This window comes from Peromyscus eremicus, chromosome 20 (assembly GCF_949786415.1).
Source record: "Peromyscus eremicus chromosome 20, PerEre_H2_v1, whole genome shotgun sequence".
NCBI lineage: Eukaryota > Metazoa > Chordata > Mammalia > Rodentia > Cricetidae > Peromyscus > Peromyscus eremicus.
This window is the reverse complement of record NC_081436.1, coordinates 25,138,158-25,152,560: the sequence shown is the minus strand read 5'-3', so window position 1 is coordinate 25,152,560 and position 14,403 is coordinate 25,138,158. Positions and strand designations below refer to the sequence as shown.

Here is a 14,403-nt window from a genome sequence, read left to right as displayed (position 1 = left end):
ACGCAGCCCCCAGGGGGAGCTCTAAGCAGGACACCAGGTTTCAACGGTTTTCCCTCCATGTGAAACGTCCAACATCCCAACAGTCCCTCAGAAACCTGGCATTCCATTGAGGCCTGTGCCAGGCATACTGAGGGCAGGAGCCCAGGGCAGCACAGGGAACAGGCACAGGCAGGCAGGAGGAGCCATGGGGTAAGGAAAATGAGACAGCAACGTGCACAGTCCTGGGTATGCCACACACGAGAGGCCACTCCGGGCAGCCAGTCACCTGATTCTAGGTGGAGAATGGGAAAGCGGCGATAGAAATAGGCTCTCTGAGTGCTCTGCATCTCTGCAACAGAGAGGTTAAAGCAAGACCCAGGCGGAGGAGAGGGAGAGAGGAGAGACAGAAAAACAACGGCTTCAAGCAACCAGTCTACCAAGGAGGAGAGGCAGAAATGCAGGAGGCTTAGATACTGCAGACCTGTGCGGCCGAGGCTGGAGCCACCTGGGGGCGGCTCACCTGGGGAAGGTGCCTGGCCAGACCGCCAGGAAGCCCAGAGGAGCCTCAGCCCTAGAGGAGATGGCTAAGCTGCTGTTCAGGGCAACCTCTCCCTTTTAGTTCAGGAAGACCTTCCTGTGAGAGCCACAAAGGACAAAGGACACCTGGCTGGTATCAGGGCCCTTTGTATGGTGGCTGGGTTCACCGCAGACTAGGAGGATGATGGGCTGTGTATGAGGCAGGAGGCAGAGGTGGAGGGCAAAGGACGTACCATCCTTCCACAGCTCGGAGACGAACTTGTCTGAGGACTGGTGAAGCAGCGTGGCGATGTTGTCGTTCAGAGGGTCCATGTTCTTCATCAGCCACTCATCAGCTTTATAATCCACCTGCAAGAGGCAGAGACTGGAGCATGAGTTGCTCTGGAGACACAGACTCTGGCAACCGTTATCAGGGACATGGAGAGCCCTGTGTGAACGCCTTTGACCTAGTACTGCCATCCCCAAGAAGCAGGTGGCAAGTGACAGAAGCCACAAGGCATGGACACGATGTTCTCTGAGGGGTTGCAGATGGAAGGCAAAAAGGGGCAGCTGAGAAAATGATGTCGCAGCTACGCCACAGAATGCCATCCTCTTTAAAGTAGTAAGAACATAAGCAAAACCCCTTTTTATGCCCGCCACAGAACGTACTCCATGTTAACTAACATTTCTTTGTAGTTATGAGGCCATAACCTCTGCTTTTCCTTGTCTTCTCACAAGGCCCATGTTTTCTATAATTGCATGCACTGTTCTAATCTTTTACAAATACATTCTCAATAACAAGAGTCCTGCTTTCATTGTAGAAGGTCCCAGAAGAATACAAGCAGAACAGCAGGCATCTTGGCCTCCCTCTCTCTAGCCCACATGGCAGCCGCTGCCAGTGAGGAACAGGGTGAGGCTTCCTTTTTCTTAGGATCAGCGCGTGCACGCTGCAAGATGGCAATCCAGAGGCAGTGCTGAGCAGCCCCGCTGAGCCGAGATGGCACAGCTAATTTCATCATTCAGACCCTGGATGGCAGGTAGGGTGTCCCTGCCTTCCATGTCATACATCACAGGGCAGTAGAAGCATCCAGTGAGCTTCTGTGCTGGTTCTGGGAACCACTGGGAGGAAAGAGAAGGCCAGGCAGCCTTCCGTGGGTAGCTGTATAAATAGTGCTTTGGGTTTTATTGTATTTTTCTGGGGAGTTTTAAGAGAGCCGCTTCACAGAAGGGGCCAGGCAACACAGGCCAGGAGAGCATGGGAAAGGCTTGAGGTCACCACTGAAGAGGTGCCAACTCATCTCAGACTGTGTGCTCCAGCTAGGACTGGAGACTCTGCAAAGAGCAGAGACTGCTGAGCGAGAGCAGCTTCCTAGCACGCGCCTTTGAGGCTCAGTCAGGCTGAAGCCCAGGAGCACACAAGACTGAGATGAACGCTAGCCAAGGGTCGAGCACAGCTCCACCACAGACCAGCTGTGCAGGCCCACGACAATGGCTGCTATCTACAGCGGGGACAACTCCCATCCCCTTCCAATGGAACACAACTGGCCATGTCTGGAGACAGTGCGGAAGGGTACTACAGCTGGAACTCTTGCGGGAAAGCCAGTGTGGGAGAAGCCACACTGCTCAACCTCGCAGCAAGTGCAGGCCAGTCTCCACAAGAAAGACAACTGGGCCGCGGGAGGCCGAGAAGCCTTGACCCACGTGAGCTCACGTCATCCCTGTCTGCTCCCAGGTCAAGAAATAGAAGCTCAGCGAGATTAAGCACCTTGTCACTCAGTTCCTAAGTATCAGGGCTCTCATTTCAGCTACAGACTACAGCCGCAGCTCCTCCAGCCCCAAACGCATTACACCACAGCCTTGACCTCTACAAGAAGTTCTAGAAGCTTCCAACACCACAGCTAGGCCTGTGTGTAGGTGCTTTGAAAGCTGTGTGCAGGCTTACTACTGTTCTCACCGTATTACCAAAAACTACTTGGACCACACCTCCACCCCAGGGCTGCCTGGCTGCTATGCCTGGAGACGACCCCACCTCATGGCACAGAGTGACCGGCTAGTTCTCCAGGTGCCTCCTCACCTTGCCAGCATAGTGGATGATACAGAAGTCAGCCTTGTCCTTCAGCTGCTTAGGCTTCTGGAACTTGGGGTGGGTGCCCTGCTCCTGCACCACCTTCTCCACGAAGCTCTTGTCGGTGGCTTTGGGAAACCAGCACTCCTCATCCAGCAGGGCCAGGATGCCTGGGGGGCCTGCCTGGAGGAAGAGCAGCAGGGCACGGGTGAGCAGAGTGTGCGGCTACGTCCACCCACTGGGGAATCCATGCTGCTCACACAGAGGAACGCTCTCCAGAGGGAAAAAAGTGGTGTTGGAGAAAGCACTTGAGTTAAGAATTCTGTTTGGGGATGCCTCTGGCGTCTGGGCCACGGCTGAGAGATGACGCACTGTAGCAGGTCTGCAGCGGTGGAGGTCACTAGCGAGCCCCAGGGAGAATGACAAAATGCACCACACACCACCCCATATACCCGTGTCTGTTCTGGGGTGCATGGGAACTGCTCAAGTGACTGTCCCTGGACTCAGGGGCCTCTGCATAAACCCCGGCCCCTACACTGTGTCTACACAGCAGCTTAATGAGATGAGACCCCCTAAGATGGCCCCTGAAGAGGAGATGGCCCAAGAGACCCAACAGCCTTCTGGACACTGAACTTCTAAGAAGTGAAGGACATCTTAGAGAGTGTCTGACACTTTGGAGCCAGGTGGGTTCTTGACACCTATAAATTCAACTGAGTAAGGAAAAGCAAAACCTCCAAACGCCAACATTACCAGACTACACATCCCCCAGCTGCTAGGACTGTTTTCAAAGTGAACAGACTGTCTCCGGGGTCTTCTGATTATCCATCTTTCTATGTGACTCAACGTCCACGACACTAAAACCAGATCGTCGAGCAACATTCAGGAAGTGACCCAGAGATGCCAACAGGTCAGACTTCGATACAGCCCACACACCCAAAAGCCCAACCGGGCAGCCCAAACTCTACCTGGCAAGAGCTATAAAAATGTCCTGCTTTACAGAGGGGAGGTTTCTTCCAGCCCCAGCCATCTCAATAGTCAAGGCCACGGGGTAAAGGCTGTGGGGGGCTGTGTTGGTCCCAAGCAGACAAAAATCTGCTTGGTTTTATGTAAATGGTACATAGTTCTGTGCTGTAGGCGGGGAGGGGAGAGACATCTCACAAAAGCATGCTGTTTAAGACAAACAGGTCTGAGGAAAATGGAATGCACTGCGCAGTCTCATCTCCACTCGACCAGGACGTCTTTGCTGAGTCTCCCAGGCACTGGGTCAGGGGCCCAGGCCGTGAGCTCTCTAGACAACACCACAATGGAGAGCTCTAGATAAACCGGGGTCTGCAGGAGCCGGGCAGGCACTGCAGAGTGGACAGGCCGGCTGGGCTCTTACTGGCTTCTCGATGAGGTCGATGCAGGGCTGCAGGTCGAGGCCGAAGTCGATGAAGTTCCACTCGATGCCCTCGCGCTGGTACTCCTCCTGCTCCAGGATGAACATGGTGTGGTTGAACAGCTGCTGCAGCTTCTCGTTGGTGTAGTTGATGCACAGCTGCTCGAAGGAGTTCAGCTGCAGGGAGAAGGGGGCATCAGAGAGGTACCGGACCCCAGGGAAGGAGGGCGCAGGGAAGGGATGCTGTGGGTGTGTCCAAGCACTGCCCGTACAGCAGCATCCGGGATCTGCCCCGCCTCACTCCACAGCAGGAGGAGCCCTCTCGCAGGCTGACAAGGCCCTGCTCTGGATGATGTTATGAGACACAAAGTAACTTAGCAAGAAGAGGTGTGTGGTTGACTACATTAATCAAAATACTAGGATATGGAAATACATCTGTGCTGCTTATGAACAAGAACTAGCTGTGGGCTCTGTCTCTAGAACACGGACAAATAGATGAATAATGTTAGTGACGGCAGCAGGTCTCTGTGACTCCGCTGGGATGTGCAAACAGGTAGCACCTACTGTTGATCCCACTGTGGCCGGGCACTACACTCAAAACACAAGTGGAAAAAATACAACACTTCAATGAGAAGTTAGTGAAAACCGAAGACCGTGTTTCCCAAATCTAAGCTCTCGGCTTCACTGAGAATCTACTGTGAGCAACAGGTGCAGGATCTCAGCAGCTCTTCCTACTAGATCTCAAGGCCTTCACGGACAGGAACAATGTATGACCCCAAAGTGCAAACTTCGGCTGGAAGAATAAACAACCAGGCACCAACCCCCCATGAAGTCTCTAAGAGAGTGGCCTGAAAGGCCCGCCCCTCTAAAACTGCTGGCCGGCAATGGGCATACACCTGTGTTGTTTAAGACACACACCAACAGTGTGCCTCTGAAAACAAGATTGCCAGTATGAGCAGCTACGGGACCATGACAAAAAGAGACTCAGGACCCAAGAAGATGGCAACCCAGAAGCCAAGGGGGAACCCAGGGGGTGTGAAGGGGTGAGCTTACATCAAAGATCTCGAAGCCAGCAATGTCCAGGATCCCGATGAATGAGGCACCCTGCCTCTTGGTCTTGTCCAGAGCTTTATTGATGCGAAGCACCAGCCAGCGGAACATCCGCTCATAGGTAGCCTTGGCCAAGGCCTCAATGGCAAAGTCAGCCTAGGGACAACATCCGGGGTCATGGAGGTCAGATACAAAGTCTGGAAGCCGTGTGCCTTTGCCCCAGTGACCTCACCATGAGGCTTCCCCAGAGAAACAGATGGAGAAAGCCTCACACAGGTTCTCACTGTAGGCTGTACAAAGAGAGCTGAAACACCTCCATTCCCCACAGGACAGCGGACCCAGGTATTTGAGGAGACCTTTGTTAATAGAACAAGGGCAATTTACAAAAGCGCTAAGATCCCAAGACTTGCTTCAAAATAATGCAGGTGGGAAGAGGGGTGAAGACTAACCAAGACTGGCCAACTGCTAAAGTTGCCTCATGACACACCAAGGGGTCATTCCATGGTTCTCTTGTTTTGTTTGTTCCAAAAGCTCCACAATGAAAAGCCAAAACTGAAACTCAGTTAAAAGGAAAAGGGATCCTCAGGAAGTAACAATCCTCACGGTTAGACAATACTGCTGCTTCTTCTCCTGGCTTTGCTGTATTGTCTTAAGTGTTTGTGGAGCATTTTCTAATGGGGGCTGGGGTGCCAAGGTTTCTCTTTAATTATTACGGACATGAACAGTTGGCAGGATTACACACAATGGCTTTTGAAAACAATGTTCTTGTCTTTCCTGCAGCGGCCTGTCCAAGAGCAGGCACAGGCTCCCAGCTATCCCGTGGGATCCTTTAGGAAGGGCCCTGATGCCATCTTCCAAACGCTGGTGTCATAAAACTCCATGGCCAGAGCCATGGATAAGCCGACGGACAAGGCGGAGGTCCAGCCTGCGGGGGCACCAGGCCCGGGAATGACAAGCACATTTGCCTGGCACAGACAGGAAAGCCCCTGCTTGTCTCTCAGCACATGTAGCAAGGCAGCAGGTGGCAGAGGAACAACAGTCACTTGGCCTGAGTTCCAAAGATGACGAGGCCACTGCTGGAACCAGAAAGCACACCGCAGAAATGGCAAAGCCTCGTTTTAAGCAGCAGACACAGGATGTGGCATCATCCTCAACACCAAGCAGCCTAAAAGGAGCACCTTCCAAATGTGGATTTGGGCATGCCTGTCCCTCAGCCTCCGATGGTCTCAGGAGTGCCACCCGGATAGAAATGACAGGCCTGTTCAACTGTCTTCACAGCAGGCCGCCCAGAACAAGCCTAGTACTACCCAGCTGCAAGACCTTCTTCCCAGGAAAGGGCCGGGTCATGTGACACACAGAGAGCCAATAACGTACCTGCTCTTTGGTCTGTGCCTTCTGCACATAGTCTCTTCCCACCTTGATGCGCGGGGTGAGGATGCCTCTGGTGAAATCGGTCACATTGATCCCCAGGAGGTGCGACACCTTTTGAGCAGCTGAGATTTTCAAAAAATAAGGACAGGAGTGAGAAATGGTTTAATTAAACCCACGTGTAGCCTGCAAGCAAAGAAGAAAGGTGTAAAGGAGAGTGTGCAGTCACCGACAGGATCTAGTCACAGAGCAGGCCTATGGACATGGTGGTTCAGGTGTTAACGTAGGCCTCTACTCAAAACTAGGCCTCCAAGGGGGCAGGCCTACCCAAGGGACAGCAGTAAGTAGTCCCACAGAAGTATCCAGTACAAGCCACACAACCCATGTTGAACATTTTTAAGAGACTGTAAGAGAAGATCATGTTGTAAGGACTCAGTAACTTAAACAGGAAACAGTAGTGGCTGAGTGAGGTGAGTTACATGGTGTCACATTCTGACTAGTTCAAGGACAAGGCTCGGGTTACTTTGTCCCTCAAGCAGAAACAGCGTTTAGCAACCAGGCCAAGTGGTTTGTTTGACTTCAGAAACAAGTGAGCAAACCTCAGGCCAGGAGAGAATGCTCACTACCACTTGCTGTCTAGTTAACATGTGTACGAATGGAGGAAGGCGTAACAGTGCACAGCTTTAAGCCCAGCTCTTAGCACAGGGGATGGTAGAGTACCATATGCTCACAGCCAGCATGAGGAACATGGTGAAATCCAACTCAAGAAAATCCCCAAAACCTACAAACAAAAACCAGAGGGCTACGCACCCACAAACGCAGACAAGCTAAGAAGAGAGGTTTGGAATTTCTGCGGACTTTCTGCTGAGCATACCCACAGCTCAGGTGAGAGTCTGGTGTTACCTGTGTTGTCGGGCATGGACGCCTGGTCAGTGTTCCGTTCCTTCTTGAAGACGATGTTGCCAAGCTGAAGGACTCCTGAGATGACCCGCAGCAAGCCTTGGGTGTTTGAGAAAGATGAGTCAAGAGTGGACAGAGGTTGGAGGAAGCTCCAGTCAAGGGTAGCCACTCAGCAAGAGATCTCTGGCTAAGTATGGGTACTGCACTTCCTGAGGCACCAGAATACCAGGCCTCGTCTCATGGTGTATAGACGCTACATGCCTTGGGGGCTCACCACCACTCAGTGGCCTGTCTCTCCCAGACCTCTGCTTGACAGCGCTATTTAGACACAAAGGTCTGATTACATGTTCAACCTTTCTAAACCTACCGTAACGACATGCTTCTGGCCCAAGGCCCGCTGCCTGCTTTTATAAATAATGTTTTATTGGGACAGTTATATCCATCTGTTTAAATGGTGTCTGTGACTGAACATAGATGCTCTGGCCCGCCAGCCTCTTCCACACTTCACAGAGCCAGAGTTCTGTTTCCTTTGCTTGTCTGTGTAAAGGCCCGTGGTGTCACCAAGAGCAAGACTTCCTTCCACTACACAAGGCTCCCCAGCACCAAAGCCAACAGGCAGTTATCCGTGGGTCCCACATCTGCCTCAAGGCCTCTACGGACAGGCTAGCTGATCTCACCACTCTGCCACAGGAGGCCCTGTCCTTACCCATCTGCTCATCCTCTGGGATGCCCATAATCCTCATGGCCTCCATTGTCTCCTGGAACATGTCCTTGTCCTGCTGCCCAGGGATGGTGACATGCCCGTTGGACAGGAAGCGGTACTTGTTGTATGGCTCTAGCAGGAGGTCAGCTGTGAAAGGAGGAAGAAAAGCATGGGCCGGTGAGGCACGAGAGGCCCAGGCTCCAGGCGATTGCTGCGACCTCCAAGCCCTGGGGTTGTGAACACCCTGGACCCCTCTTCTCTGTTGACTCAGTAGGTGCCGTTAGCATCTGTGCGACACAGAGCATCAAAGCTCTAAGACGACAGCTCTGCCTGTGACATACCCAAAGACAGAAACCCGCCCCACTTCCCCTCCCCAAACCAAGTCATATTTCCACACTCCGGTGGCACGCAGCCCCACCCCAGAGAGGCCCTGACTTACTCTTCAGGTGCTCCCCGGCCCCGGACAGCAGGTAGTAGAAGATGTGGAAGGTCCGCTCCTCCTTGGCTTGGCGGATGGCACGAGATTTCTCCAAAAGATCTTCGAGATCGTTAAAGAGCAACGCACGGCAGAGCGAAGGCAACCCTCTGCCTTACTCCCATCTCCACCAGAAGGAACTAAATGTCACCAGGAGGAAGGAAGGCAGCCAGCAGCAAAGCAGGGCAAAGCCAGCTGCCTCGCCTCCCGCCTTCACACACGCTGCTGGACTCTAATACTGCGGTCCACCCGAGGGGAGCCTGTCTGCTTCAAGAGACCCTGCTGATGAGTGACGTCAGACTAGCACACTCCACGAAGGCCACAGGATGGCGCAAGGGAGACAGAAAACAGCAGCCACCATGTGGCCAGCCCTCTCGGACCCCGCTAGTGATTTTTCAGTAGTTCCCTCCGAACCAAGAAGAATCTGCCCTCTGAGCTGGGCGCCACGCCACGGTTCCAGTCAGCTCTTGATGGCACCACAATGAGCCCAAGAAGGGAAGGTGCAGAGATCAGGCAGCAGCCTGTCCTGAGGGCTGCCACCTCTCCACGGGCTCCGTCATCTCTTAGTCAGTCAGCCACAAGGATACAGGTCTCAATGTTGGCACCCACGATGTAACCATTGACATCAAAGTTGATGCGAATGAATTTACCCTGAGGAGACAAACACAGAGGAGACAAATCTCAGAGATAGGGAACAAGGGGCCCCACCCGGCCCTGCCCCTGTACCCAGAAGGCTGAGGAAGGCCAAAAGCTCTGTGTTGACAAGCCGAACCAATATACAGGAGGGAGGCACTAGGTTACTTAATGTGCCCAGTCTGGGGTGAGTTCCTTGCAGGAGGGAAGGCAGAGAGGAGAGGCCTGTCATGGGCAGTGTTCCTTCCCATGTGACCTGGCCACTTGTATGGCAGGGCACCCAGGGTGCCAACAGACAACTCCTCACTTCCTCCCGGCTTTTCCCATCTTCTGTGAAGGAGGCCCGGGGATGGGGGGCATGCTGACAGGAACTTGTACCAATGGGAGGAGGAAGCCACAAACTCAAACCCTTGTTTGGGGGGAAAGCACCCTGGTGAGAAGTCATGGTGTCAAAACACCCGCAGGTGGCCTTGTGTCCCGAGAGCCACAGCAGCCCAGCCAATACTCACGAATCGCGAGGAGTTGTCGTTCTTCACGGTCTTGGCGTTCCCGAAGGCCTCCAGGATAGGGTTGGCCTGCAGCAGCTGCCGCTCCAGCTCGCCCTGTGGAGGAACCGAATCTCATGAAGGCCGGGCAGCGGTGTGGGCTACTAAGCCCGGCATGCCAGGAACACAGGCCTGCAGGTAGGGCCCTCGGGGCCCCTGGTAGCCGCCACTCTAGCAGCTGTCCCAATGGGCCTTTGGAAACGGACTGATCAGAAACTGACCTGCCAGAAAAATCGGGAAGCTACCAGTTCTGGGAACTGAATCCAAGAGTACAGAGAGTGAGGAAATTAAGAGACAGCATGGCACAGACCTGTCTCCGGGACAGCCGCCCTGTGTACACTGGCCTTCTGCCTGCTCCTTGTATCTAAGCCCTACACTTGCCCTTTACAGACAAGGAAAGGCGTCAGGTCCACACAAGACAGAGCGGAGTCAGCTGTACGGTCCCTATGGGCCCCTATCTCCACACCTTCCCTGACGTCAGCAGGTGTCTCCAGGTGGGATCAGGGAGGCCCACTTTAGAGGCCCAGGTATTTATCAATAATTTTCACAAATCCTGTTTCAACAAATCCTGGTGTTTGTTGGCTGCTCAAAGAAGCCCTCGTGTGTCTCATCCCTGGAACTACGGTGCTTAGGAGGGCAGAGAGCTGTCCTTGTCCTCTTTCACAGACTCAGGAGCGAGGATGGGGAAGGAGGGATATTCATTCTGCTCAAGGTTATCCAGCCACGCACCGGTCGGCAAAGCTGGTGGTCAAACTAAAGTCTTCACCCTGACCATTGTCAGCCACTTCGACATCCCCTGGCCCTGCAACTGTCCTACAGGGGGAGTCTGCCCTGCCAGGCCCAATCAACTCTGCAAGCTTCATCAACCTCCTCAGCCAGCCAGCAACAGCCAAGACGGGCCGAGGACACTGGGCCCTGTTCCTCTGGGTCAGACCTCTAGAGAGGAAAGAGCGTCACTCCCACCAGGCAGGGTCGACGTTTTAATCGAAGGGCTGGAGAGTGGCCAGGGCTTTCCGGAAACAGCGGCCACCTGAGAGCGAGGAAAGGCAACCCGGCAGCGGTGCAGAGATCTCCCAGGAGAGTCAGTGATACCTCACCTGCCTTCCGGCACAAATGCTGCGGACATAACCTGTCTGCCGGGCACCCGCCTTCCAGCGCAACTACCACAGACACAACATGTCTGCGGGGCATCAGAAAGGTTCTGGAGTCCACCAGAGCCTAGAAGTGAACCAGGCTAAGCCTCCTCCGCCTCCTCCACTTCCTCCCACCACCTTAGCCAAGGCTCCTCTGTGGAAGCTTCCATGGCCCAGTCAGGTAAGTGGGGGAGTCACTCTGCCTTACTCCTGAGAAGAGGGTCAGCAAGGCCAGGCCGAAGGGCAAGGATGGCCATGCCCTCAGAGACAGCTCCACATGTACACTTGGCACCAACAGTCACCCTCCCATAAGGCACCAGGCTCCCTCCCAAAAGCCTCGGGTGGGCCTGGTAGTCAGCCCAAAGGGAACCCACACAGCCAAACTGGGACAGGCGCTGCTCCCCACCCAGTAACGCTCCTAACAAAGCAGATGCCAGGCTGCCAAGATGGCTGGGCCACTCCTGTTCCCTCAGACAGCCTCTGCTTGCCTGACTTAGAGGCAGAGCTCAGGCTTCTGTCTGGACTCACACACAGCTGCTGTGGAAAGTGGGAGCAGTGACAGAGCCCACCCATTCCCTGCTGCAGAGGTGATGGCTGACCGACAGAATTTGCTGTGTGGACATCTGACTGGGCACAGAAGAGACCGTGAAGGAAGTGTGCACGATATGAAATGATATGCTGGCCTCTGATCCTGAGTTTGGGATCACCAGTCCAGTTTCTGAAAAGCTTCCCTGGGTGGTATTTCAGCCAGGGGGCTCCAACTAGTACATTAAAAAAAAAAAAAAAAAGAGAGAGAGAGAGAGAGAGGCAGGGCCACTCCTCAGACTGCAGAAACCCACCCTGGCCTTCCTCTAAAGTAAGCTCAGCTCTGAACACACAGAACTAGCCAAGGTTGCATGTCCTGTCTGGTGGGCTTGGTTGTTTTGATTTCAGTTTTCATGGTGGGTGTGTGTGTGTGTGTGTGTGTGTGTGTGTGTGTTTTGTTTTGGGGGGAGTGAGCCAGTCACTGAAGGTAAGAGAGTTCTCTCCCAGACATACATGTCACAACAGGCCTACCATCGAGAAACTACTGGGTAAATGTGGAGAAAATCACAGCAGAGCTTCAGGGACGGTAAACAACTACCCTGGTCAACGGCCTTAGCTGTGACTGGACACCAGAGGCGGCCATCAATCACTCTAGCTGGAGGTGGAGCCAGGCACAGAGTGCCCGCCACATATGGGGTCTTCATGGCTTTCCTCCACTGTCTCCCAAAGCCCCCCAGTTATTTGTATGCCTGAGCCCTGTCTTCCCTCCAAAGTTGGATCCCAGGCATGAGGCACATGGGGCTCTTTTACTGCTCTCCAACTGGGGTCCTGTCTCCTGTCCTCCAGGGCAGAGACTCCAGTGTCATCCTCCTAAGAATCAGTCACATACCACGCATTCAATAAATAGCTGGGAAATAGATTTTACTCCAAATTCAGAGACGGAAAAACCACAGCCAGAGACCTCCTAACCTCTCAGATCTGTTTTTAAAATAGGCCTCCTATAAAGAATGGAAAATGGGGGGGGAAGGTTGGGGGAAAGAAACTTTATTAGTTTCTAAATATAATTCCTCACACCCCATGGAAAAAGTTTCAGAAAGCTTGGCATGTGGAGAGTTGTTTCTGGTCTGGTTCCAGAAGACGGTACAAGGATGCTGTGTGGCTGCACCCCAGCTATGCATGCAGAGACACACCCCAACTTACTGGAGAACAGAGTGCATAGGACACCAGTCAAGTGAAGCCATTGAGGGCAGTAGAGCACCCCGATGGCCTGGGGGGTGGGGGGGAAGGCCATCACTGGTACTTAGATTTCTCAGGGCAGCCTAAGTGGATGAGGAGTGTAGGGGCTCCTCAGCCATGCTCAACACTAACCACTCCTTTCCCTAGGAAAGTCCAATCTGGGACCCCTCCCCCAGTATCTCTACCAGCTTGTGCCAGGAGATGAGGGGCCAGCCATCTGTAACCGGTGTGGACCACAGAGTGAGGAGCACGCGGGACTCTGGGAAGGCAGGTGCATGCCCCACCATGCCTGCACAGGGCACCGAACAGGGCACACATCTGGAACTCAGGCAGGTCTGGCGTTCTGAGGAAAGCCAGGTGATGAGGCTGACCCCAGTCAGGAACTGCCGCTTCAGAGTGCACCAGAGGCCTGTGTGCATCGCACCCAGCCCTCCTCCCGAGACAATCAGTGAGCCGAGCCTCTAAGAAAAGTTCTAGCTGCAGAAAGTGACAACGTGTGAAGTGAAAAGCTGCTCAGAAGAATGTACAGAATCCAAGGACACACGATGGCAGAACACGCATTCCCGGTGCAGAACGTGCAGTAAAACGTGCATCTCACCTAGCCAGGCCACTGCTGAGTTCCACCAAAATCCACCAAGGGAGGAGGGAAAAAAGGAAGTAAGATGACTTTCCAACTGTCCTTCCTCAGGGAGGGAGGCCTGTCCACCCAGAGGCATGGATTCCCACAACAGAACAAGGATCCAGGGATGTGAAGGCGGGTCACCCCAAGTCCTTCTGGCCTCATTAACTTGAGAACCTTGTCTCGGGCTGTCTCTTCCAGCCTCAGAAGTGGCGTGCGCGCGGCAATCAGCTGCCACACCAAGCGTTCCGCTAAGGAAACCCTGGGGTAGGTCCAGTTTTCATAGCAACTTGGAGAGTTTGGAGGCCAAGAATGGAATGGACCTGCTACCACCCAACCACTCCTGAGATAGCTAAGCTGCTGCCTAGGGACGTAGGGTGGGCCTCTGCTTCATTCCCAAGAGCATCCTCATTTACAGTGGAGGCCTCCATTGTAAGTCCTCCTCCTTCGCCACCCCCTGCCAAGGCCCAGCAGGGCACCAGGCACTCACCTGGTCCTTCTTGCTCTTGTGTGAGGACGCCACATGTGCCAGGTACTGGATGACTTTCTTGGTGTTCTCTGTCTTGCCTGCTCCCGACTCGCCCCTGCCAAGAGAGTTGAGGGAGTCCTCAGTGAGACATGTCCCGGCCTCCACCCCCCTTACAGCATGTGCTGCTGTCTACCCCTCTGCCCTTCGGTGGGTACCCATGAGGGAGCCAACAGGAGGAAAGGGGAACAGCAAACCAAATGTGACGCTCTGGAATCTTCTCTCAGTCTGTTTCCCATGGCCCACCAGAGGCCAGACCAAGGTCGATTCATAACCACTGCCTACCCTGGTCATTTGGCAGCCTTTAGAGCCAAATGTTTTAGACATCGGGGCAGGCAGCTGTTGACCTGGGAGCCAAAGTCACTTATATGTGTTCCCCTGAAATATCCCTGGGAGGCGGTTTCCTTATTAAGGTGGACAGTAGCCAGTATCAGCCTAAATCAGATAAGGAGGGCCATTCCCAGCTGGAAGGCATGCGCCATGCTCCAGCTGGAGGCTCCTGCTGGAGTTTGTGGTGGTTCTCTGCTGTCACCCACGCACCCACACTTGAGGGCCACTCCTTTGAGAAGGGCTGACACAAAAGCTCACTGGGACCACTGGGCAGAAGACACATAGCCCTGAATCCTGTCTCAGGGCAAGAGGAGGGACCTGAACTGGGAAAGAGCCCATCAACCCCTTTTCAACAGGATAAAAGTATTCTTTCCCCGAGAACAGTAAGAGCAGGGATGAGTTCATTCCCAAGCACCACAAAT

At 53.8% G+C, this 14,403-nt stretch overlaps 1 protein-coding gene across 1 annotated transcript in view; it reads right to left on the bottom strand.

Annotated features, from left to right (window-relative positions):
- The window catches only part of Myh9 (myosin heavy chain 9), an 86,285-nt gene that overhangs the window by 23,489 nt on the left and 48,393 nt on the right, over nt 1-14,403 (bottom strand). Inside the window, exons 5-15 of the mRNA XM_059246895.1 lie at nt 13,616-13,709; nt 9,577-9,669; nt 9,022-9,085; nt 8,399-8,497; nt 7,963-8,106; nt 7,260-7,355; nt 6,363-6,481; nt 4,992-5,144; nt 3,942-4,115; nt 2,570-2,743; nt 750-864 (exon numbers count right to left, since the gene is read on the bottom strand). Coding sequence (XP_059102878.1) covers nt 750-864; nt 2,570-2,743; nt 3,942-4,115; nt 4,992-5,144; nt 6,363-6,481; nt 7,260-7,355; nt 7,963-8,106; nt 8,399-8,497; nt 9,022-9,085; nt 9,577-9,669; nt 13,616-13,709 — 1,325 coding nt within the window. The remainder of the gene's footprint in view (nt 1-749; nt 865-2,569; nt 2,744-3,941; nt 4,116-4,991; nt 5,145-6,362; nt 6,482-7,259; nt 7,356-7,962; nt 8,107-8,398; nt 8,498-9,021; nt 9,086-9,576; nt 9,670-13,615; nt 13,710-14,403) is intronic.